Source organism: Lagenorhynchus albirostris, chromosome 10 (genome assembly GCF_949774975.1).
Source record: "Lagenorhynchus albirostris chromosome 10, mLagAlb1.1, whole genome shotgun sequence".
In the NCBI taxonomy this organism is placed as follows: Eukaryota; Metazoa; Chordata; class Mammalia; order Artiodactyla; family Delphinidae; genus Lagenorhynchus; species Lagenorhynchus albirostris.
The window spans coordinates 65,469,078-65,492,384 of record NC_083104.1 but is presented as its reverse complement, the minus strand read 5'-3'; the positions used below and the strand labels follow the sequence as shown (position 1 = coordinate 65,492,384).

General features: G+C 57.9%; 2 protein-coding genes and 1 long non-coding RNA gene across 5 annotated transcripts in view; 1 reads left to right on the top strand and 2 right to left on the bottom strand.

Annotated features, from left to right (window-relative positions):
- Positions 1–11,014, bottom strand: part of LOC132527273 (uncharacterized) — a 136,444-nt gene extending 125,430 nt beyond the window's left edge. Inside the window, exons 1-2 of the long non-coding RNA XR_009542931.1 lie at positions 10,919–11,014; positions 8,283–8,337 (exon numbers count right to left, since the gene is read on the bottom strand). This is a non-coding gene — a long non-coding RNA (uncharacterized LOC132527273). The remainder of the gene's footprint in view (positions 1–8,282; positions 8,338–10,918) is intronic.
- On the top strand, positions 81–22,537 carry TEAD3 (TEA domain transcription factor 3). Of its 3 annotated transcripts, XM_060162683.1 has the most exons (13): positions 81–197; positions 9,613–10,034; positions 12,141–12,205; positions 16,147–16,209; positions 17,299–17,310; positions 18,232–18,369; positions 18,478–18,527; positions 19,113–19,174; positions 19,794–19,927; positions 20,090–20,263; positions 20,453–20,593; positions 20,672–20,824; positions 21,038–22,537. In XM_060162683.1, exons 2-13 carry the CDS (start codon positions 10,028–10,030, stop codon positions 21,149–21,151), a joined length of 1,113 nt encoding a protein of 370 aa, XP_060018666.1. In that variant the 5' UTR covers positions 81–197; positions 9,613–10,027; the 3' UTR covers positions 21,152–22,537. The 3 variants fall into 3 exon arrangements, with proteins under 3 accessions (XP_060018666.1, XP_060018664.1, XP_060018665.1); XM_060162681.1 differs by lacking the exon at positions 16,147–16,209 and having other exon boundaries at positions 20,090–20,593; XM_060162682.1 differs by lacking the exons at positions 81–197; positions 9,613–10,034 and having other exon boundaries at positions 16,147–17,310; positions 20,090–20,593.
- Positions 15,402–18,263, bottom strand: LOC132527272 (ATP synthase subunit f, mitochondrial-like). Its single transcript, XM_060162684.1, has one exon. The coding sequence runs from the start codon at positions 15,836–15,838 to the stop codon at positions 15,512–15,514; it is 327 nt and encodes a 108-aa protein (XP_060018667.1). The 5' UTR covers positions 15,839–18,263; the 3' UTR covers positions 15,402–15,511.
- Positions 22,538–23,307: the final 770 nt, after the last annotated feature.

Genomic DNA, 23,307 nt, shown 5'->3' with positions numbered 1-23,307 from the left:
CAGTCCCGGCTCCTCAACACAAACTTTCCGTCCCGCTCGCTCCCTCCTCCGCGCCCGGCGCCTCCCGCTCCAGCCCGGCTCATTCCGCACATTCCGGTCAGCCCCCTCCCCAAGACCCCCCTTCCCCGGCCCCCCTCTTCGCTCCCTCGGGCCCGGCGGAGCCGCCCGGCCGGAGCGCCCCCGCGAGATCGGACCAGGTAAACCGGGCGGACGCCGGGAGGAGGCCCTGCTGGGAGAGGTGGTTTGGTTGGTTGGTTCTGGGTTGGGGGGGCACTCGAGGGGGGCTGGTTCCCAGAGCTATTGTCCAGCCTGAGCCGGAGCCCCGGATCTGGGTGCCGGGAAGTTTAGAGGAAAGGGGGGGAAGCCCTCCGGGAAGCCCCGCCCACCCCTCCCACCCCACCCCCATCCCACCCCCCCGCGACCCGGACGAGTTGTTCGGGGGAGGTCGGGGAGCCGGGAGCTTGGCTCCGGAGCCATCGCCTGGCCCAACGTCCGCCTTTGGGGTGTCGAGGTCGGGGTCTGGGGGCCCGCACGGTCTAGGGGGCCTGCCACCGGGGAGCTCCCAGTCCCGGGCCCCGCCGCCCTTTGGACTCCTAGCTGGCGCTCTCTCGGAGTCTGCTGGGCCCCAGCTCCACGCAGGCCTCGGGCCCGGCCTCCCGGCGCCCAGGCCGGCTCCTGCGCGCGGTGCCCGCAGCCGTGCCGGATCGTGGAGGGTGTCCGGCAGCAAAGCTGCGCGCCCCGGGCGTGTGCCCCCTGAGGGGCAGGAGCTTAAGTTCCCTCCAGTCTGCCGCCTGCGTCGGGGTGGAGTTTTCGGAGTTCCAGCCCTGAGCTCTGTGAGCCTGGCTCTAAAGGGGGCTGGATTTGGGGCCTTCTCTTCGCCACGCTTCCTCAGAGCCCTTGTTTAGACTTTAGAGGGTTTGAAGGCCGCTTGTCTCCTCTAACCCTAACCCCCCAACACCACCCCCACCACTGTCTGTCATGCCCTTTACTCCTGCCTGGGGAAGGAAGGCCGGGAGTGCCTGTCTGCGTCTGGTTTCCAGCTTAGCCAGGCCGCACGGCAGTGTCATGGAGACCCCACTGTGTCACCTTTCCAGGAGAGGGGCCCTGATCCAGGGCTGAGAGATTCTTTCTGAACAAGGGGGAATGAGGCGTTGGTGTAGAGCTTCTCAGGGGGCACCTCCTTCTGTGTCTTTACTCGCTCCAGGTAGAGGCAGAACCAGGTCAGGCCTGGACTTGTAGCCCAGGAGAGCAGGGGGTGGGGATGGGGGCTGGACACAGCTCAGAGGGGCTGGTGCGAGCCCATGGCGCCTCTGTATATCCGGCCTCCTGCAGCTGATTCTGTGTCCACATGTTCCACCCCAGTGCAGGGGGCCAGGGCGCCTCCTTGGCCAGAAGGCTGGGGGCAGCCTGGGGTAAGGAGGGAAATCTAAAGTTGCCAAAAGTTAGAGATTTGGGGGAATTAGGTATTCCTCCCTTCCAGATTCTTGTAGCTCCTTTTCCAAGACCTCCCCCCAGCGGTGCCACCACAGAACATGGTTCTGTGGTCTTTCTAGATCCCTAGGAGATAAACAGATGTATTTTCTAGGACTAGGCTATATGGTGACAGTGACTTCAGTGGCCCTGGATGCCCCCTCCTCAGAGAGAGGCTGGGATCCAATGGGAGTCTTAACCTTGTGGGCCTTCCCCCACCACCATCCCCCCAGGGAGGAACAATAATTAATGCTAATTAGCGCATTTGAGCAAGGGAATGGCTGAGTAGGATGGTCAGTGATTGGCAGGACAGGGGGTGTGTGTGTGTGTGTGTGTGTGTGTGTGTGTGTGTGTGTGTGTGTGTGTGTGTGTGTGTGTGTGTGTGTGTGTGTGTGTGTGTGTGTGTGTGTGTGTGTGTGTGTGTGTGTGTGTGAGACAGGGGTGTGTGTGTGTGTGACAGGGGTGTGTGTGTGTGACAGGGGTGTGTGTGTGTGTGTGACTGAGACAGGGGTGTGTGTGTGTGTGACAGGGTGTGTGTGTGTGTGTGTGTGTGTGTGTGTGTGTGTGTGTCCTGAGCCCTGCTCCTACCCTGTGTGTGTGTGTGTGTTGGGCCCTGCTCCCACCCTCACCTTGGTACATTCTGACAGTTGGGTAAATATTAAAACAAGAAGGAGACCTCTCAAACAGAGGAGGTCAAGAAATTAAGAGATCTGGCCCCAGCTGGGCCTTTAACCAGTTGTGTCATCCTGGTGGGCCTCAGTTTCCCTGTTTGGAATCCATGACTTCTCAGGTCCCTTTTCTCTGAGCTTCTCTCGGAGTCTCTGTCTCCTAATCAATCAGCCTTCCCTCTCTTCCCATCGTGGAACCTGAACCTGGTGGGGCCTGGAGAGGTGAGTGGGTGACCCAGTGGTCTAAGAAGAAGGTGAGGGCTAACGAGGGGGTGACTGAGGGCAGCTAAGCAGGTGAGAGTGGCTGAAAAGGTTACAGCAGCAGGTGTCAGGGGAGAGGGAGGCCGGTGGAGTCCAGGGAACTGCCCTGGGAGGTGGCAGTGGGGTCTGGCAAGGCGGGGCAGGGTAAATGGTGTTCAGAGGCCGCCTGGATGGCCGACCTCTCTCCCAGACGCCTCTAGGGGCTCAGGGTGGAAGTTGGAAGAGAGTGAAAGCTCCCAGCCCTGTCCACCTCCTCGCTCAGGAAGGGAGAGGTGCCTAGGGGCCAGCTGACAGGGAGGACAGTGGGGGAGGGAGCTGGTGGTGCCAGGCTCCAGGGAGCCAAGAGGGCTCCCAGTGCTGCAGCTTTCTGTGGAGGTGGCCAGGAGGTCGCAGTCTCTGCTTCCCACGTGGGCACTGCAGGAGCTGTGGGGTCTGAGGGGTGGCCTTGAGGGTCCAGGTCTCCCTCTGGGGCCGCCCTGGGGCCATGGCAGGAGCTCCTCTGCTCAGAGCTGGGGTGGAGGCCCTGTCCCCCGTGGCCTCGCCCTGCCCTCCCCTCCCCTCTGGTGTGCCAGCCTAGGGTGGTCTGCAGGAGAGGCCCTGCCCCTCCAGGGAGGACTCTGGCGGGGAGCGGGCTCTGCGGGTCCGCTCAGGGTCCCACAGGGGACTGGGGGCAGGAGCCAGAGAATTCTGTCGCTCTACAAATCCCAAAGCCTCGGCCCCCGAGGTTTCCTAGAGTGCTGATTGCTTCCTGTGCTCCCTGCCAGGCCCGACAGGACAGGAAGTGATAGAGGGAAACGAGAGTGCCACTGTGTGTGCCGCTGGATGTGTGTGAGAGAGAAGCCGAGTGGGACACTCTGTGTGGGTGATGCTGGGGGGGTGGATGCAGGTGGGGGGAACTGGGTAAAACCAGTTTGTGTGTGTGACTGCATGTGAGAGCAACTGTATGCAATATTGTGACTTGGTAACATTCACGTGTGAGAGAAGCTATGATATTCTCTGTGTGACTGACACTGCAGGTACAGGAGGGAAACTATGAATGATGTTCTTAGTGTGTGGCTGACGCTGCGTGTGTGTGTGTGTGTGTGTGTGTGTGTGTGTGTGTGGCTGTATGGGGGACCTATTTGTGTGAGGGGCCATCACATGGGGTACATTTATGAAAGACACCGTCTGCTTGACTAGCGGTGTGAGCTCACACTCGTGTCTGGATGGGATTCCGATGCCCCAGGTGTGTGAGGGACACTGCGATTGTGTGATGCTGTGTGTGTCAGAAGCAGAATGAGTGACACTGTGTGACGTATGTTGCTGTTGCATGCCTATGTATGGCGCAGTGTGAACAGCAAATGAGATGACCTTGGGTTTGTAGAAACTCTGATGGTCTGTGTATGACTATATATGACACCACATATGAGAAAAGTTGTCACAACATGGTGTACATGTGTGTGTAAGGGGGAAACCGTTGTGACACGGCGGACTATACCCAGTGCAGCAGGCGTGTGCTGAGAAGCTGTGGCAACAGCTGAGTGTGAAATCAGGCGTGTGGGTGAGACTGAGCACGAGAAAGAAACTCCGCACATGGAGGGACGGTGCTGTTTGTGGGGTGTGACTGAGACCGACTCTGTGGGTGGTCACATCTGAGATGATTTGCGACTGTGGGGGAGTGGGGGTGACATCCTTCAGGACTGTGGCATATGTGGCGTGGGATGCCATGTATGATGAATTTGGGGGACTGTGACCCCAATGCATGTGGTGTCTACATGGAGGACCACAGAAAGAAAACTGTTGAAAACGAAGAAAGAATGGGACTTCCCTGGTGGTCCAGCAGTTAAGATTCCGCATTTCCAGTGCAGGGGGCACGGGTTTGATCCCTGGTCGGGGAACTAAGATCCCACGTGCTGTCAACATGGCCAAAAAAAATACAAGAAAGAAAGAAAGAATGTACTTAATGCCGCTGAAGTGTGCACTTAAAAACGATTAAAATGGTACATTTTTTATTACGTATGTTTTATCACAATAAAAGAAGTTAAGAAAAAGAAATCAGGGAGATGCAGGTAACAGTGAATGTGCAGGACAGTAGCTGTGAAGAGGAGTGTGTGCGTTTGATAGAGAGGAGACGCCCAGGGAAAGCCTGTGTGTTTATAGACGACATTGACATTGTGACCTTCCTGAGGGGGCAACTGACTGAGGGACTAGTGGCAGCTCAGTGGGTGATCCAGAGTCCAAGGGGCCCTCTGACATGCTCACTGAGAACTGTGAAACCCAGTTTCACCCCTTGGCTGCATCCCCGCCCCCTCCAGCTTGGATCCCTGGCCTTCCTGGAGTGGGATGAGATGAGACAGGACAGTCTCAGAGTGGGGGTGAAGGGAGGTGTGGGAAGTGGGCCCCTTCTTCCTGCAGGAGGTTTGAGGGCTCTGAGTCTCTTCCCTCCCTCCCTCCCTCCCTCCTACACTGCTGGAAGCAGGGGTGACAGTGAGGATGAGCCTTGGAGAGGGAAGCCTGGGGGGCTACCCTGCCCCATCTGCTCCCCGAGGAGCCCGCGCCCTAGGAGAGGGGGTGGGTGGGTGCAGAGACTGGATTCCCAAATTGGAAGCACATTAGTAAGCTGGGGAGGGCTGGGAAGCCCCCCTTCACCTCCCTCCTAGTGGGTTCTGCAAATTGCTTCCTCCTGTAAAAATCTCGACCCTGCTCCAGGGAGGAGGGTACTCCATCTCCAGCCTGGCAGGGTGTGGTCACTTGGCAGGGTCCCTCAGGGGTCCTTGGCCTGCAGGTGGGGGAGGCAGACACCATCCCCATCCCGCCTGCCCTGCTCTCCCATCCCAACCAGAGCACGGCCAGTTCTAGGGTGGGAGCCTCTGGCAGCTGGAGAACAGCTGGCCCGCTGTGGGGGTGGGTGGGGAGGAAGGAGGGAAAAGCGGAGGAGGCGGGGAGGCTCCCTTAGCCCTCATCTACCGCCTGCCCCATCCTCGCCCCCCTGGCTGGCCAGCCCAGCCCAGGTTTGGGGGCAGGGCATTCCGGATGAAACTGCTGGTTTCACTAATCTTCCCACACTTTGAGTGATGTTCTCACTCAAAGTGAGAGCACTCTGAGGGCTGAAGTCCTGCAAGAGTGGACAACTGCTGCCTGCTAGACGCAGCACAGTCACCGGGCTCAGTCCGACCTCCCCGCGGGGCTGGTGCCGGGGGAGGGGCGCCGGGTGCAGACACCTGCCTGGACTTGCCTTTTCTGCATCCCCCACCAGGCAGAAGCTCTGGGGGAGCCCAGGTTTCAAGCCCATCCCTCCCCCTACTTGAAAGGCGGTAGAGGGCTGGGTGGTCTGGAGGCTGCGGGGGCCTTGGGGGGTGAGGACCTAGGGCCTCTGCAGCAGCCCCTGCGCTGGCCTCCACCCCTGGAGCTGTCCAGCCAGTTATTCCAGCAGGTCTGGCCCCAGGGTGGGGAGTGGGCAGCAAGGTGCCCCTTATCTCCCTCAGGGCCCTGAGGCCTGCTCACCCAGCCTCCTATCTCCTACCCGGCCACCACCCAGAGGCACCTTCTGACCTCAGAAGGCCCTGGGAGAGGGGAAGCGGGTGTGTGCTGGTCAGATTGAGGGTAAAGTTAGAGCGAGAACACAGGAGGTCCTTGGGCTGTGCAATACCAGGGAGATGGGAGGTGGTCCGAGAGGAGGGCTGGGGAGCAGATGGGCCAGGAGTGGGGATGTCCTGCATGTGGCCCTGTTGTGGCTGAAACCAGCCCCCAGCCCCCAGCCCCCAGCAGTGGCTCCCCTGGTCACTCCTTCCCCCGAGGTCTGCCCCAGCCTCTGAGTCTTTCTGTCCTTGGCTCGCGCTCGCTCGCTCGCTCGCTCGCTCGCTCTCTCTCTTTCTTTTTCTCTCTCACCACCATCTGGTTTTCCCCTCCCTCACTGCCTGACTGTGTCTGAGTTTAGTGATTTACCCCCTTCATCTGTGTCTCCATCTCCTCCATCTTGGTCTCTTTCTGTCTCTGTTGGTCATAGTGACTCTCTCCCTCACTCTCTCCCCACTCCCCCCAATGTCTGTGGATCTCACTCTCTCCAGCACTCTACCTGTTCCGTATGTCTGTCTCTCTCTGGATCTCTGTCTCTCCCTCTGGGTCTCACTCCAAGATCCCCTCTCTAGGTCTCTTTATTTTGTCTCTCACTCTGTGACTGTCCCGTCTCTTTTGTCTGTTTTCTTGTCTGTCTCCTGCTCTCTTCACCCACCCCCAGACTTGCCCACACTGTGTCCCCCTTCCTCTCCTGTCTATCCCAAGCTCCACCCTCTTTGCCTCTCACTTGGGTCTTTCTCCCCCTTCTCCCACCCCTCCTGGTGGTGCAGCCCAGCAACGCAGAGGTTCTAGACACCTGGGACAGTGTCAACGAGCAGCTGGGGGGCTGCCACCCCTGTCAACCCCACTCTGTAAAGGGCAGATAAGACCCAATGCTGGGCTGGGGCTGCCTTCCCCTGGGGCCTGCCCTCTGACCCCAGGCAGCCCCCTCCACCATGCCTGAGTCCCACATTGGCCTCAGTCCAGCCCTGCAGCTGGCTGAGGAACCCATAGCCTCCTCCCTGCCCCCAGCCTGAGTCCCAGTGGTTTGGGGTCTAAGGAGAGGAGGGTGGCCTGCTCTCACCTCTGTCCTCATCCCACAGCAGTAACTCTGGGAAAGCCAGAGCAGCCAGTGCAGACTCCTTGCACTGACCTGCTCCTGAGTGATGCGGTAGGACAGAGACCCCAGTTCAGCCCCCAGCGGGGCTCAGCTGCCCGCCTGCCATTGCCCACGGGTATGCCTCGGTCTGGGGGTACAAACATTCTTATTGGGGTGTCCGCTCGCGCACCCATGCAGCGTACTGCACACACGTGCTCCAGTGCATTGCTCTGTGGGGTGGGGGTCACCTGCGGACCCCTGTGTGGGTGCCTCTCCCCGCAGGGGTGTTCCTGGAAAGTGAGTCTAGCATGTGCCTGTGAGCCAGCGGAAGGGACGGTGGTCCTGCTTCTCTCCTTGACTTGTCCTTGTGGCCGCCCCCTGGGCTCCCCTCCCCCTCACCAGCTGCCAGCAGTCCCAGCCAGGGGCCGCCGCCCCGCCCCCCCCAGTCTGTCCCAGCTCCCAAGCACTGCTGTGTTCGCCATATTTGGCCACAGTGCTCCTGCGGGGGGCGGGGCGGGGCTGACATCACCCCGAGAAGGGGGGGCCACTCCCTGGATGAGGGGAGGCGGGCACAGACTTGGGGGAGGCAAGAAAGTTGCTTTGAAAAGTCTGGGGCTGCCAGGGCCCCCCATGCGCCGGGCCCCTGCTGCTCTGAGGGAGGCCTCAGGAAAAGATTTGGGGGGAAATGGATTGAGGACTCTGTTGGGAGGGGTCTTAGCTCATTGTAGTCCCTCTTCTGCCTCCCCTCTAACGCCGCCTGTGGCACTGTCAGACTTGGGGCACTGGGGTGGGGCGGTGGCTTGCCTCCCAGCTAGCTCAGTATAGGCGCCGCTGTGTCCCCCGGCATCCCACCCCTCCCCCCGACTCTTATTACAAGAACTTGCCTTCAAGGGGTTGAGGAGGGGATGGGGATGAGAATACAGCTTGCGGGAGTGAGCAGAGGGGTGTGGCCCCTCTGACCCTTCAGGAGCATGGCTTCCTCTCTCCCTGGCTGCCCTCTGGTGTGGTGGTCTTGGAGGCCTCACAGGAAGGGTTACAGCGGTCTGGGGGTCCTTGAAGTTGCTCCAGCCACCTGTGCTGGGGGGGACCCTGTGGTCTGGACCCCACTGGGCATTCTCAGGTGGTTGCCGTGACAACCCATGACAACCCATGCTGGGCCTCCTTTCCCTCTGCAGATGGTGGGGCTTCTTACCTTGGTTAAGAGACTGAAGCTAGATTGCCTGTGTTCAGAACCCAGCTCTAGCACTTACCAGCTGTGTGTCCTTGGGCAAATTGCTTAACCCCTCTGTTCTTTGGTTTCCTCATCTGTAAAGTAGAAGCAATAATAGTATCTACCTCATAGGTGATTGTGAGGATTAAATGAGTCAATGTGTATAAAGTCCCAGACTAGGGCCTGCCGTATGCAGGTGCTGTCATTCGTAGTAGAGTTAAATGTAAACTCTATATCCATCTGACATTCAGGCCCCCAGGCCCTCCCCATCCCATGCCACTAGCAACTGCCTTCAAGCCTTCCAAAGCAAAGAGGTGGCCCCCACAGGGAAAATCCCCACCCACTTGACAAGACCTGGAATTCTTGTTTGAGGGGAAAGAAGTCTCTTCCCCAGCTTCTGATGGGGTCTCCCACTCTCCACCCTGCGCCCCCCTTTCCCTACAGCCCAGAGCAAAGTCCTGGGGTCTAGCCATCTGGGGCTCTGGGGCTCCCAGGACCCTGATACACCTTGGACATGTGGTTCTGAGGCTGAAGGGAGCCGGGGGGTGAGCCTTAGAGCTGTGTGTGGGGGGGGACTGTCTGGGTGTGATCTGCTTTAATAACCCAGCCTGGAGTGTGCAGGGAACTCAGAGTTTACAGAGCCCTGGCCCATCCACGATGTGGGCCAGGGCAGGGGCCAGCATGTGGGTGGTTTATGGGCTGCTGTGGGGCCGGGAGGTGCAGGAACAGGAAGTGGGATGGAGGAGTGGGTGGGGTTGAGCAAGGCTGTCGGCCAGGCACCTTCTCAGCTGCTCCCTTACCAGCCAGTGTCGCTCCCGTCTCATGATTCCTGGGGCAGTTCCTGCCCTGCGTTTAGGTTCCTTGGCAGGGTTCTCATGAGTAATCTTTTGGGGAAGGCAAAACTGTACCCTTCCTGGGTCTGGGACCCTCCTCAGACCACAGCGGGTCCTTGGCAGGATTGCACTGATGCTGGGGGGGAGAATGAGGGGTGGGGGTCCCTGGTTGGGGATCCAGATGACAAGGAGGAGGAGCTGGCAGAGCGAGAGCCAAGAAGCCCCTCTGAGAGCCGTAGAAGCCCTGGGCCCTGCCCCTCGTGGTCCTCCTCTCTGCCCATCATGGTGCCTTTGGCAGCTGCATGGCCTTGTGAGCCTGTTTGCCTCATCTGAATAATGGGCATCACTCCTTGCCCTCCCTGCCTTAGTTCTGAGGATTGAATAAATATGAAAGTACTTTTTCCCCACAAAAGTACTGTGTAGGTATAAGGCATTGTTACTGTTGATCACCACCAGGCATCATGGTTGGCACTTTGTCTGATCTCATTTCATTTTAACCCTCACAACCTCAAAGGAGACCTTTCCTTCGTTTTACAGGACTGAGGCTCAGAGAGGTGAAGTAACTCATCCAAGGTCACACAGCACTGACTAAACATAACCTCTGGTTGCCTCCACCCAACCCTGGAGCACCTGCCCCAGGGGTGGAGATTGCTGTGGTCTGGGAGGACCCTGCCCTAACCCCTCTGCGTCTGCCCCCCAGGCTCAGGCTGCCCAGTGGGCTCAGGCCCAGAGCCCAGAGCCCAGAGCAACCAGCACAATAGCGTCCAACAGCTGGAATGCCAGCAGCAGCCCCGGGGAGGCCCGGGAGGATGGGCCCGAGGGCCTGGACAAGGGGCTGGACAACGATGCGGAGGGCGTGTGGAGCCCGGACATCGAGCAGAGCTTCCAGGAGGCCCTGGCCATCTACCCACCCTGCGGCCGTCGCAAGATCATCCTGTCGGACGAGGGCAAGATGTACGGTGCGTGTGGGGAGGCACAGGGACCCTGGACTGGACTTGGGGAGGCGGTCCAGCCCTCCTCACCCCTCCCTCTGCTCTCTGCCCCCTCACCCAACCGGTTTGGCGAAGTCCCGGAGGCCGCCAGCCCTCTGAGGGCGGGCAGGTCTGGGCGTGCAAGCCTGTGTGTCTGGATCCTCCTCATAAACAGGCCAGGTTTGCCCCCTCCACCTGAGCGCAGCCCACACGCCACCCCACCCCCGCCCCCCCACCCCACCCCCGACTGCCCCTCCTCTCCTCGCCCCGGCCAGCCTGGAGGTTTCGGGGTGACTCAGTAGGCCCGGGAAACTGGGTCAATCCGGTGTGTTCCAGGCTGGGCCCAGGAGAGGGTCCCTCTCCTGGGAGGACGTGGGGGAGCCCGAGGGGTGAGACCTGGGGTGGGATCCCAGCAGAGAACAGTGTTTCCCACTGGCGAGTTCCCTCCAGAGAACAGGAGGCGTGGAGAGGGGGCTGCTTCACACTGCGGGGAGGCCCACAGTGTGACAGGGCTTGCGTGGGGAAGGGCGCTGGAGAGACAAGGGGACTCCCTCACTCCTCACACCCCCTCCCAAGTCTGCTGCTCTCCTGGCCCCTCTCTTTGCCACCTTGCCCACCTCCTGCCTCCAGAAGGGAGCATCCACCCTGGTCCAGCCCTGAGAGGGCTCTCCCAGGGCTGCATTTTTGGGATAACTCAACCCTTTGGGGCCTGACTCCTTGCCAGCTCCCTCCAACCCGCCCCGACAGCCTATGGCTGGGTGAGGCAGGCCCTCAGCCTGTCCCCTCCCAGTGTCCAGCACTGGCTGGGCTGCCCTGTGTCCCCTGCCCCACAACCGTGCCACGCCCACCCCCAGCCCCAGAGCCCCACTCACGGGGCAGGCAGATGTTCCAGGGCGCCTTCCATAGGGCGGGGGCCGCCTGCCCCCACTGCTCCCTCCCAGACGGCTGGGGCAGCCCCACAGGGTATTTTTAGACAGGGCGGAGGGAGTGGGGTGGAGAGGGGCAGGCAGGAAGGGAGGAGCTGTGGGGCCAGTTCCGTCATGGAAGAGGAATCTGGAGAATGCGGTCCTTCTGGGGAGGCTATGGGGTTGGGGGGCAGGGGGCCTGAATTTGGGGGTAAGAAGCCTACACGCTGAGGATGCTGACACATGCTTCACTGTGCGTCCCAAGCACCCCCTTTAAAGGGCCAAGCCCCCTGGATGCCGGCCAGCCTCTGGGCCCCCAGAGGGTCCCTGGTGCTGAGCAGAGCCCCCCACCCCAAGTTTGATGGGCTGTACTCTCTCACAGGGAGGGACAGACACTGGTAACCAGTGACATGGGGGTGACAGGTTCAAGGACACAGTGACATGCTCAGTGACACATCTTGACCCAGGCTGTCAGTGTAGGAGACGTGTTGGAGACCATCTGGTCCTTCCTGCCCGTTTCACCAGAGAAGGGCAGGGACTTGTCCAGGGTCTCCTGGTGGCAAGGACAGCTAGGACAGGAACCCAGGCCAGAGTTCTTACAGACACACACAGGTATGCATGCCCAGACATCTCTTTCTCTCTCTCTCTCTCTTTTTCTCGCACTCGCTCTCTCTCTCGCTCTCTCTCTCTCTCTCTCTCTCTCTCTCTCTCTCTCTCTCTCTCTCACACACACACACACACACACACCACACACACACACACACACACGAGCCCTTACCCTCGGAGGTTTGGAGCTGGTGACAGCACGGAGAGGAAGGAAGCACTGCGGGGGGCTGGGAGTGAGGGGCCCAGCTGTCCTGCAGCCCTTCGGCCACACCTGCCCCTGTCTGTCTCGCAGGGAAACCTGTCAAGCCGCCTGACATTGTTCCACCTCCTGCTCTGCTGCCCCTCCCCCAACAGCAGCCCCCCAGGTCCTGGAGGCGGTGGGGGGAGCTCTGGGACTTCCCCACCATCCTTCACCCACCCCGCTTGTGCCCCTTAGGTGGGGTGGAGCGAAGAGAGTGGGGAGAGAAAACAAGAGCAGCATGTGTGGGAGGGGCCTGGTGTATTTCCAGCTGGTGGGGGGGGTCTCCAGCCACCAGGGGTCCCCTTTGACCACTCCCCATTTTTTCCTCTCACCCCAATCTAGGCCGAAATGAGTTGATCGCACGGTATATTAAATTGAGGACGGGAAAGACTCGGACAAGAAAACAGGTAAAAGATAACTTATGCTGCGACCCCTCTGCCCGCACACACTCTCTCCCCTGCCTCTGTCAGTCCCTCCCAGGCCGAGCTGTCCCATTGCCCTGCCTGCCTCCTCAGAGCTGCCCCCTTGCCCAACCCACTCCCCTAGCTCCCTGACCGGGGCTTGAACCCATGCCACCTGCATTGGGAGCGAGGAGTCTTCACCACTGCACCGCCAGGGAAGTCCCCACTGTCCTTCTGACCCCCGTCCCAGACCTGTGACCCAGCGACCACAGATACGCCCCAGTGGGCAACTGTGGCAGCTGCATGCCACTGCCCTGAGTGGCTCGCTGACCAGTCGGGGAGACGGGCAGTTGGACAGGTGAGGGCAGAACAGGGCAGCATGGCTGAGATCGGAGCATGTACTGTCAGACAAGCATTGAACCCGGACCAGGGAGGGGAAGGGAGCGGGGAGGGCTAGGAAGGCTTCCTGGAGGAGATGACACTCAGGATGTATTTTTAAGAAGGAAGAGGATTTAGCCAGGCAGGAAAAAGGGAGAGGATTCTTCCAGGCTGAGGAAGTTGGCTATACAAATAGTAATTGTAAGCCCATTCAGAGCTGACTTTGTATTAATTTATTTAGTCCTCATAGCAACCTTATGAAGTAGGTACAGTAATTATCTCCATTTTACAGGTGAGGAAACCGAGGCACAGGGAAGTTAAGTAACTGCCTAAGGTCACTGCGGGTAGGTGGTGGATCCAGGATTCAACCCACTGGGCAGGAAACAGCCTTCCGTTAGCAGTGTGGTGTGTGGAGGGAGGGGTGGGAAAAGCCGAGGGCTGTGAGAGATTGAGCTGGAGGCCAGAGGGACAGGTTTTCCTGGGGGCAACTGGGGGCCTTGGAAGGGAATAGATCAGGGTGTGGCGCGTGGCAGCTGTCAAGGCATCTTGTCTCCGGAACACCCAAGGCAGTGGATAGAGAGGACCAGGCCAAGGCAGGGACCTAGGTCAGCAGCGGTGGCCTGGGCAGCGGCAATGGTGAGGGTAGTGGTGGTAGGGACGGAGGAAACTGGTGATTTGGGAGATGATTGGGTGGCGGGAGAGAAGTAAGCTCTAGGCAGGGACCTGGAGAACCGAGGCCAGCTCTGGCCCTCAGCCCCCCAAACCTCCCTCTTTGGTTGGGGTTTGAGCCTTGCACCCACCCCCGAGATCCTCACTGTCTCAAAGGAAGGTTCTGGGTCCACACACCCAGTGCGGGAGTAGAAATGCTCCCTCGTTGTTCAGGCCTTTATTAACCACTCTCCCTGGGCCAGTTCATGTACAGCATTTATTGACTTAGCAAATCATTGAGCTACTGCTATGTTCTCGGTACAAGGGATCCGGCGAGGAACTGGACGGACAAGGGCCCAGTTCCCTGGAGCCTGGGGCCACAGGAGGAATACTGGCTGATCAGCCCTGGGGTTCAAATACCTTGCTCCTATACCTGCGGGGAGGGGGTGCCTCATCTCCAGCCTCTGTTCCTCAGCCATTCAATAGCTGATATGTAGAACAGAGTGTATTTGTATAAGAATGTGCCGCTGCTGTTGCTATTATTATTACTGTAGTTATAAACAGAAAGCCATCCCAGGCACAGGAGGAGGGCACTGTCCCAGCGTGTCCTGCTTCACCCAAAAGACATGTTCATAGGAACCTGTTTGTCAGAGTTGGAAGGGGCCCAGGGATCTTTAAGCGAGGCCCAGGGAGGGTAGCAGAGCCTCTTAATTCTGGGTCCAGCATCATACCTGCTCCTGGCCAGGTATCCCGAGAAGGCTGGCTGTACGTTAACATTTTACAAATGAGCTGTCGGCAAGCTCAGGATTTTTAAAACCTCTGGCCTTTGTCATTTTGCAAGGGTGGCACTCCTCTAACTTTATTCTGTATTAGAACTCTGATGTCTGATATCTCCTTAAAGGGGGTTCCTTCCTATGGTTGTGAGAACAAGGCATGTCTTTATGTGTCGCAAAGAGCAGCCCGCTGACATGCACGGTTTTTTGGTTGTTTTCATTTTACTCTCTGTTGAAAAAAAATGCCATTTTCATTTTTTTTTACAGCTACGTACAGCAATTAATAGCAAGTACAGTGCCTCCTTACTGAAAACGCAGCTAAATATTACATTAAGATTAAGTCCCATGTGACTTTCAGCTGTCACAGAGTTGACCATTTGGAGATAGTTCTCTGGGCTAAGGGTATATTGGTGGTGGCCAAGTGGGCTGTGGAGTCAGGCCACCTGGGTTCATCTGTGTGACCTTGGATAAGTTGCTTAACCTCTCTGTGCTTTGGTTTCATCATCTGTAAACTGGGAATAATATTAGTACCGACTTCTTAGCATTGCTGTAAAGGTCAGAGGAGTTGGTACATGTAAAGTGCTGGGAACAATAGTAGCTGTGCTCGGTAAACGTCAGTTATTGTCATGACGTGAAGTGATCGGGAATCTTGCCAGACATAGGTCTGAATCCTAGGCACCATGAGATGGCATGAGAAGCACCCGCCTAGGTTCTAACCAAGCAGCAGGGGGCTGCCTAGCATCGCGTACATAGTAACTTTTAGTCCATGATTAAAAAGAAAAGAAACTGTTTCTTTATGGAGATAAAAACAACTTGCAAAGAAAGCCAACAGCAATTGCTGATAATGAAAGTGTGAAGCAGCTTAGAGGATCCACCTGTTCCCTCACGCTTGTTTCATGGGGAAAACAGTGACACTTAGGTTCTCTGAGGCTGAGGGCCAGATCCTTGACAATGCCAAGGTCTGTTGTGCAAGCCCAGGGCGCACACATCCAGACCGTGACTAGCTCAGGTCTGCCAGGACAGGGAGGCTTCAGGGAGGAGGGACTGGAGAAGAAATGCAGTTAAAAGCACATACTGTGTGCATAGAGATAGTGTACACTGCCATGTATTAGTCCGAGGAGAAGGAATGTGTACTGGGGGAGGAAGCTGCAGGAGTCAGACCAGGCCAGGTTTCATAGGCCGGCAAGCTGGTGGGGTTCTCGAGAGGATTTAGGCAGTGGTACAGGGGAGACCTTTTGTGAAGGATTTTGGGCTTGATGTATAATCTGGTAGCCAGCAGGAGCATTATGGCCATGGCTAGCCTCTGTGATGCCAATTAGAAAAAAAAGTGTCTCCTCTGAGGACACCAGTGAGAAAAAGGCACCCCTTTTTGGAAGAATACAAAGATGCTCTTCCTCTGTTGTTTACCAGTCATCTTTTATTGGGTGTTAATTCTCAATTAGGATATGAAAGGATTCAGGGCTGCTGGGCAAAGGTCAGGAATGCAGAGTGTGCCCTTCACACCGGGCCCTCTTCAGTGGTACTTGCGTGGCCACTCGTGTTCGAACTCCTTGTAAGAACAGCAGTAGTTGAAAAGCATGTAAGCTGCCAGCACCGTAGAAAGCCCAGCGAAGCTCCCTTTCTTCACACTGACATACTTATCGTAATACTGGTAGTAACCTCTTTGAAATGCTCCAGCAATGCCTTTAGGGGTGAAATCCTGCGTCAGTATCCAGCTTGGCAGCTCCCCTATTTTGACATCCAGGAGCTTCTCTTCCTTCAGTGGTATGACTGATGCCATTTTGGATTCCTGGGTCTCTCTCTTCCTCCACTTTAGATGCAGTCGTGCACCAGGGCACATAGCTTGGCCAGCAGAGCTTGGGCTGGATTTTAGCCCTCACTGGGCCAGGTGCGCTTATGCAGTGAACAACCTGTACAACTGTACATGGTGCTCCTGAAAGCCACGGTAGGCCCTTGATCAAGACAGGGCCAAAAGAGGGCAGAATTGGCAGGGCCAAGGTGTGTCTGCCCACAGGCGCCCCACGGTTGCCCCTCTTACATTTGGTCCCAGAGATGAGGGCTGGGATGCTCCTTGCCCGTGGCTACCCTGTGCTATGCCTCCTCACTGTCTGTGTTTTCCTCTCTGGCTGGGCGCGGGGCGGCCCCTAGGTGTCCAGCCACATACAGGTTCTAGCTCGGAAGAAGGTGCGGGAGTACCAGGTTGGCATCAAGGTACGTTGGGCGCCTGACTGGGGCCTCCAGCCCTTCCTCGGCCTCTCACTCACGGCGCCTCTACCACTTTCTCTGCACGGCTCAGGCCTCTGCCTTGGCTGGCTCTCTGGCCGCACTGTGCCTCTTTTCTGGCTGAAACTCTGTTCTTGCCTCTTCTGTTCTTTCTGTTCTTTTTCTCTTTCTCTCTCTCTCTCTCTCTACAGGTCTCTAGCCACTTGCAGGTTCTAGCCAGGCGGAAATCTCGGGAGATTCAGTCCAAGCTGAAGGTATGGGGTCCCCTGCCACTTGGCCTGGCCCTGCCCAGGCCTGATGCTGCTCTCTGACCCCAGCCCGGGACAGGGAAGGGGCTGAGGAGCTATGGGGGGCAGCAGGGGGGTCTCAGAAAGACAAGCAGCAGAAGAAGCCCATTTGCCACTTCAGGCTACACAGGGTCAGAGCCCCTGGAGAGTAAGCAGGAACCCAAGGGGACAGCCAGCCCTACAACGAGGGAGAGGAAGACCACCTGGGGGCCACTAGGCCCACCTCTCTTCTTCTCCATTTTCCTTTTCTCCTTCCTCCTAACTGCTGCTTGCTAATTGCATGGGGACTCCAGGTGGGCAGGGAGGAGACACTGGTGGGGACTGGCGGGCATGGCCATTCCTTGTTGGATGCTCAATCCTGGCTGCTCTGTGGCTGAGGATCTCAGAGCCTTGGGTTCATGGCCCTGGCCCAGGTCAAGGCCCCTGTAGGCTGCATCTTCTTCTCCCTGCCCACAAATGCCCAGCAGACTGGGCCTCCCGCCCCAGTCCCCACGCCTAAAGTGCAGTACACGTGGACAGACCCAAGGGGCCCCAGCTTGGTCCACCATCTGTATCTCCAGCCCCTCTGCCCTCATCCTACCCTTTCCAGGGAACCCCCAGCTGGCACGCACTCCCTCTAGGTGGCAGTGGGGCTGGGGGAGGGTCCACAGCTACCTCTGAGCTTCCCTGCGCTTCTCAGGAACTGAGAGCCAGGTGGGCATTGAGAGGAGGATGATGAAATGACATGTCCCTCCATCCCATCTGGCCCTCCTCTGTGTCTCTTCTAATCCATTCTCCTTCTCTTCCACAGGCCATGAACCTGGTAAGTAGCACTGCCCCTCCCCGGGGGGTGGGGGGCAATGGAGGGGAGAGCACCTAATATAGGATTTCCAAATTATGGATTGTGAAATCAATGTAATAGGCTTGCAAACAGCATTTTTTAAAAAATGCATTATAGGGACTTCCCTGGTGGTCCAGTGGTAAAGAATCTGCCTTACAGTGCAGGGGACGTGGGTTCGATCCATGGTCAGGGAACTAAGATCCCACATGCTGCGGGGCAACTAAGCCCACGCGCAACAACTACTGAGCTCGCACGCCTCAACTAGAGAGCCCGTGTGCCACAAATTACAGAGCCCGCGCGCTCTGGAGCCCGCACATCACGACTACAGAGCGCACACGCTCTGGAGCCCATGCACCACAACTAAAGAAGAGAAAACCCGCGTGCCACAACTAGAGGGAAGCCTGTGTGCCACAACTAAAGACCTGATGTGGCCGAAAATAAACAAAAATAAATAAATAATAAATCTTTGAAAAAATGGATTATAGTGGTTCTCAAACTTTCGCATGCATCAGAATCACCTGGAGGGCTTATGAAGTCGGATTTCTCGGCCTCACCCTCAGAGTTTCAGATTCAGTAGGTCTGGGCTAGGGCCTGAGAATTTGATTTCTAACAAGCTTCCAGGTGATGCTGGTGCTGCTGGTCCGTGGACCATACTTTGAGAACCACTGATGAAACAGAAAATATGAGAAACAGAAAATATGTGCGTGACACACAAAATAAGCAAAATAAGGAGAACTGTTTTGGCTTATACTGGGTTATGGAGTAAAATAATTTCTTATTGTGGATTGTGATCAGAGGGGTGATGTACACTTAGGAGACAGGGCCTGGGGGGAGGCCCCTGAGGCAAGCCCCTGTCTTGTCTCTGGCCTGGCCTGGGCCTCACAAGGCTTCTCCCCTCCTCAGGACCAGGTCTCCAAGGACAAAGCCCTCCAGAGCATGGCGTCCATGTCCTCTGCCCAGATTGTCTCAGCCAGCGTCCTACAGAACAAGTTCAGCCCACCCTCCCCTCTGCCCCAGGCCGTCTTCTCCACTTCCTCTCGGGTACAGGGGTCCTGGGAAGTGGGACTGGGGTGAAGGAGTGCCTTTAGGGTGGGCCGGGGTTGGGGTCCTGGATACTGAGGGACCCTGGGCTTCTTCCCATCTCTGCAGTTCTGGAGCAGCCCCCCTCTCCTGGGACAGCAGCCTGGACCCTCTCAGGAGTGAGTATGGTGGCATTTCCTTCCCACACCCTCTTCTTTCCCCTGGCAGCCACTCTGGACTTCCCCTCCCATCTGGGTTCCAGCAGCAGCTGAGCAAAGTCTTCGTTCAAAAATAGAGGGTTGGAGAGTGCCAGTTAAGAGAGCTAATGCATCTGTCTGTTCATTCATGTGTTTGTTCATTCATCAACCACTTGTCATCCATCTTACAATTATTTTTCACTCAGTTAATCTCTGAGTCAGTCTTTCATTCAACAAGTCAGGTAGTCAAGTATTCTCAGCTCCTTCAACTCTAAGATGACTTTCTTCCTAAGACATGCCCTCAGTTTAATGAACAGCTCTGCAGGGTGGGTTTGAAATGCTGCATTAAATGTGCACATCAGTTGTGAGATGCAGGCAGACTTCATAAAGTTAAGACGTGAAGAAGAAAAAAAGCTTACGAGTTAGCTGGTCAGCATGTATTTCTGGGCCTCCACAGGAAGGCCTGGTGGCTTCCTATGTGGGATCCCAGATGAGACCCACGTGACTGGGCCAGGCGGAAAGTGGGGAAGGGGTGACCCTCTAACCAGCCCATGCTCCTGTCTGCAGCATCAAGCCCTTTGCACAGCCAGCCTACCCCGTCCAGCCACCCCTGCCGCCGACGCTCAGCAGTAAGTTCCCTGCACAAGGCAGCCACCACCTCTCCCTCCCTCAGCAGCTGCACCTCTGCTCAGAAGAGCTGGGGCCAGACTTGTATGTGTGTGTGCGCGCGCTGTACATGCGCGCGGGCTGGGAGGGAGGAGTGGCTGGCATCTGTAGGGGATTGGGACAGGCCAGGAATAGCCCCCTTACCTTTTACAATGTTGCTTCCACAACTCTGCTACAAGTACACACCACCAAAGGTGTCACATTGATATGTGTATGTATATATAATTCCTTCAAGGGAAATACACTGAAATCTTCAGAGTTTTACTTTCGTTAGGAGTTAGGATTCTGGGTAATTTTTATTTTTACGTTTTTCACTTGTCTATATTTTCTGTTTGGACACACATTAATGGTGACATGAGGGAAAATCCACTGATGTACATTACTAGGGCCACCACACACGGTGCTGCAGGCTGTGCACTGCACAAGGACACCTGGCAGGGGAGTCAAAATCCAGCCTGTGTTCCCGTCCAAAAGGGGCACCATTCTCCAGCTCGCACACAGGCTCTGTGCGGGGGTGGGGAGCGGCTCTGTGTGTAGCCGCACACGCGCCCGTGCAGACGAGGGTCCGTCTCGTCCTCCCAGGTTATGAGCCCCTGGCCCCACTCCCCTCAGCTGCTGCCTCTGTGCCTGTGTGGCAGGACCGCACCATCGCCTCCTCCCGGCTGCGGCTCCTCGAATATTCCGCCTTCATGGAGGTGCAGCGCGACCCTGACACGGTAACGTAGGGGGTGGGGCAGGGTCTGTGCGGTCCAGGGCCACAGCTCAGGGTCACGGGGTTGGGAGGCCATAGAGCAGGTCTGTTCCCTTGCAGCCCCCCGCTCCCCCTGGGCCTGCACTCTCTCGAGCTCTCCTGACCCTGTACTGGGCCCTCCCCACAGTACAGCAAACACCTGTTTGTGCACATCGGCCAGACGAATCCCGCCTTCTCAGACCCGCCCCTGGAGGCAGTGGATGTGCGTCAGATCTACGACAAGTTTCCCGAGAAGAAGGGTGGCCTGAAGGAGCTCTATGAGAAGGGGCCCCCTAACGCCTTCTTCCTCGTCAAGTTCTGGGTGAGCTGCCCTGGTCCCTCTCTGCTCCCAAGGGTCCCCCCAGATGTGCGATGCACCCAGGCCTACCCTACCGACCCCCTCTCCCCGGCCCTGTGGGCACTGTGTGGGCTATGTATGCCCCCAGCCCCAGGGCGGGACGCCTCCCTGGGCCTCGGACAGCACCTTAGGCCGCCCCGCCCCCTCCTCCAGGCCGACCTCAACAGCACCATCCAGGAGGGCCCGGGCGCCTTCTACGGGGTCAGCTCCCAGTACAGCTCGGCCGACAGCATGACCATCAGCGTCTCCACCAAGGTGTGCTCCTTTGGCAAGCAGGTGGTGGAGAAGGTGGAGGTGAGTGGGGGCCCAGGGGGCGGGGGGCGGGGGCTGGGGGCGGGCCAGCCGAGCGACGCCTGACCCCGGCTCCCGCAGACCGAGTACGCCAGGCTGGAGAACGGGCGCTTCGTGTACCGCATCCACCGCTCGCCCATGTGCGAGTACATGATCAACTTCATCCACAAGCTCAAGCATCTGCCCGAAAAGTACATGATGAACAGCGTCCTGGAGAACTTCACCATCCTGCAGGTGTGGAGGCGGCGGGGGGAGAGGGCGGCGGGGGGAGAGGGCGGCGGGGGGGTCATGGGAGCACCCCAGGCACAGGGGCCTCGAAGCAGGGGTGGCCAGACCCATTCCTCAGAGGAGGAGACCGAGCCCCAGAAAGGAGAAGGCTCTGCTCAGCCCGCACGCCCCATGGCCCTGTGCCACCTGACCTCCCGCATCTTCCTACCCGGCCCCCAGGTGGTCACGAGCCGGGACTCCCAGGAGACCTTGCTCGTCATTGCTTTCGTCTTTGAAGTCTCCACCAGTGAGCACGGGGCCCAGCACCACGTCTACAAACTCGTCAAAGACTAGGGTGCCCTCCGCCCCCACCATCACAATCCAGGACGAGCATCTTCTCCACACACCTGCCTGGCACCCCTAGGGGTCCAGGATTGAGGACTCATCCACCTGCCAGGCCTCAGGCCCAGGACCCAGGAGGCCTCCCCATCTACCCTGCACACACACTCCCTGCCACTGTTCTGCGCTTTAACTGAGGGAGAAGAGAGGAGAGCTCAGCGGTGGGGCAGCCTGGCGGTTACGCTGACCACCATACCCAGCTCTGCCCAGCCTCGAAAGACTGGGAGGACACCTTTGAGCCCAGGCACCCATGGCCGCTGGCCCCTCACGGGACTGTGATGGGCGGGTGAGGGCAGAATGGAGACCAAGGGAACCGGAGTGCAGAGGCCCCAGAAGGGGAGTGTTGAGTTGGGGTCAAGTTGAGAAGAAGAAAGAGGAGCCCACACTTTCTGTGCGCCTGCTGTGTGCCAGGCCTCGTGCAGGCCCCCAAGTGCCTTGTGCCATCCTCAGACCCTGCACGGCAAGCGTGGGGCTCGCTATCTCAGTGGAGGGACCTGTGGGAGGGGTGGGTGGAGTTGGAGTCCTCCCCCGGCGCTGCCTGTCCCTAGAGCCCAGGTTTATGCTACCTCCCTGGAGTGGGGGCTGGCCACGGGGGCAGGAGGGAGGGTCTGCACTGAGGGGCCAGCCGGCTGGATTGGGGGCCTGAACAGACCACCTCCTTCCAGAGCACGGGGGACTCCTGTGCGGCCCTCAGAGCTGCCTGACCCAGGTCCAGTCCCGAGCCACCCAGCAGCCTCCCGATGGGCGAAGGCTTCCAGGGGCAGGCCCAGGCCTGAAGCAGGCTGGAGGGTCAGGTGGGAGGATGAAGCCCCAGCCCCTGGGCAGGCCACTGGCCCAGGGACAAGGGGTAGCGGAAAAGTTTGGCATTTTCTCTTGCCTAAGACTTGCGTCTGGTGGTGAACCCTCGGGGGGCACCTGTCCCTTCTGTTTTCCCCACTTCAGTCTCTCCGGCCTGGAGCAGCAGCTCCCCACACCCCGTTCTGGGATTGAAGGTTAACCCTTCCCCGGCAGCCCCTTCTCAATACCCAGGCTCCTCGGCCCCCAGCCCCGTCCTCCCGCTGCCCGTGGGTATTTATGAGTTTCGTATGAAGTACTGTGCCCCTTCCTCCCCCGGCCCGGCCACCCCTGAGCTTCCTGAAGGTCCTCACAGTTTGCATATCGCTCAGGCCACCTCCAAACCCAACCTAGGTTTTATAATGTATATTATATATTTGTTGTGTATTTTTTAAATCCAGCTGTGATGGGTTATATCATAAATGTGGCGCAAGGCTGGCGCAGGGGCCCTCAAGGCCCAGCTCCTGCTTAAAAAAAAAAAAATTAAAGTTATTTGTTTGTGGGTTAGTCGTGTGACCAGTTGTGTGCCATACCTCTGGGTTTGGGCAGCTTCGGGTGGGCACTCCTCGTGGCTCAGGTCCTGGTGTGTCACCCCACTCCACTCCGTCTCTGCTGGCAGGCCCCAAGCGCTGCCACACTCAAAATAGATAGGATTTAGAAATTCCCTGGTGGTCCAGTGGTTAGAACTGCACGCTTTCACTGCCGAGGGCCCGGGTTGGATCCCTGGTCGGGGAATTAAGATCCTGTAAGCCGAAGAGCACGGCCAAAAAAAAGAAAAAGAAAATAGGATTTAGGGGTCTTGTGAAAGTTTGGCCAACTCCAACCTTTTTCCCACCCCTCCTGTCGTGAGTTGAGCACTGAAGTGAGCCTTATGTTGCCTTGTCTCTTTAAATGAAGTGACTTGCCCCAGGTGACTTCAATACTGAGATGGGCCCCCTGTTAAATCCCCACAGTCCACAGTGGCTACTACTGGTTCTCACCGCCCCATCCTCACTCCACACATGAGGAAAGAGCCTCAAGGAGGTGAGTGCTCCCGAAGTGGATGGCTGCTAGTCGGGGTGGGGGCAGGGCGGGGCGGGGCGGGGCGGGGGGGCGGGGGAAGCTGGACTCCAACCTGCCCCTGTCTGCCTGGGAAAACCTCAGTGTCCTCAGTGGACATGGGTGGTTTATCAGAAATTCAAATTTAACTGGGCATCCTGTATTTTCATTTGCTGAATCTGGCAACCCTACTCTAGAATCTCATCTTCTAGATCATTCTGGTCCAACCTCCAATTTTG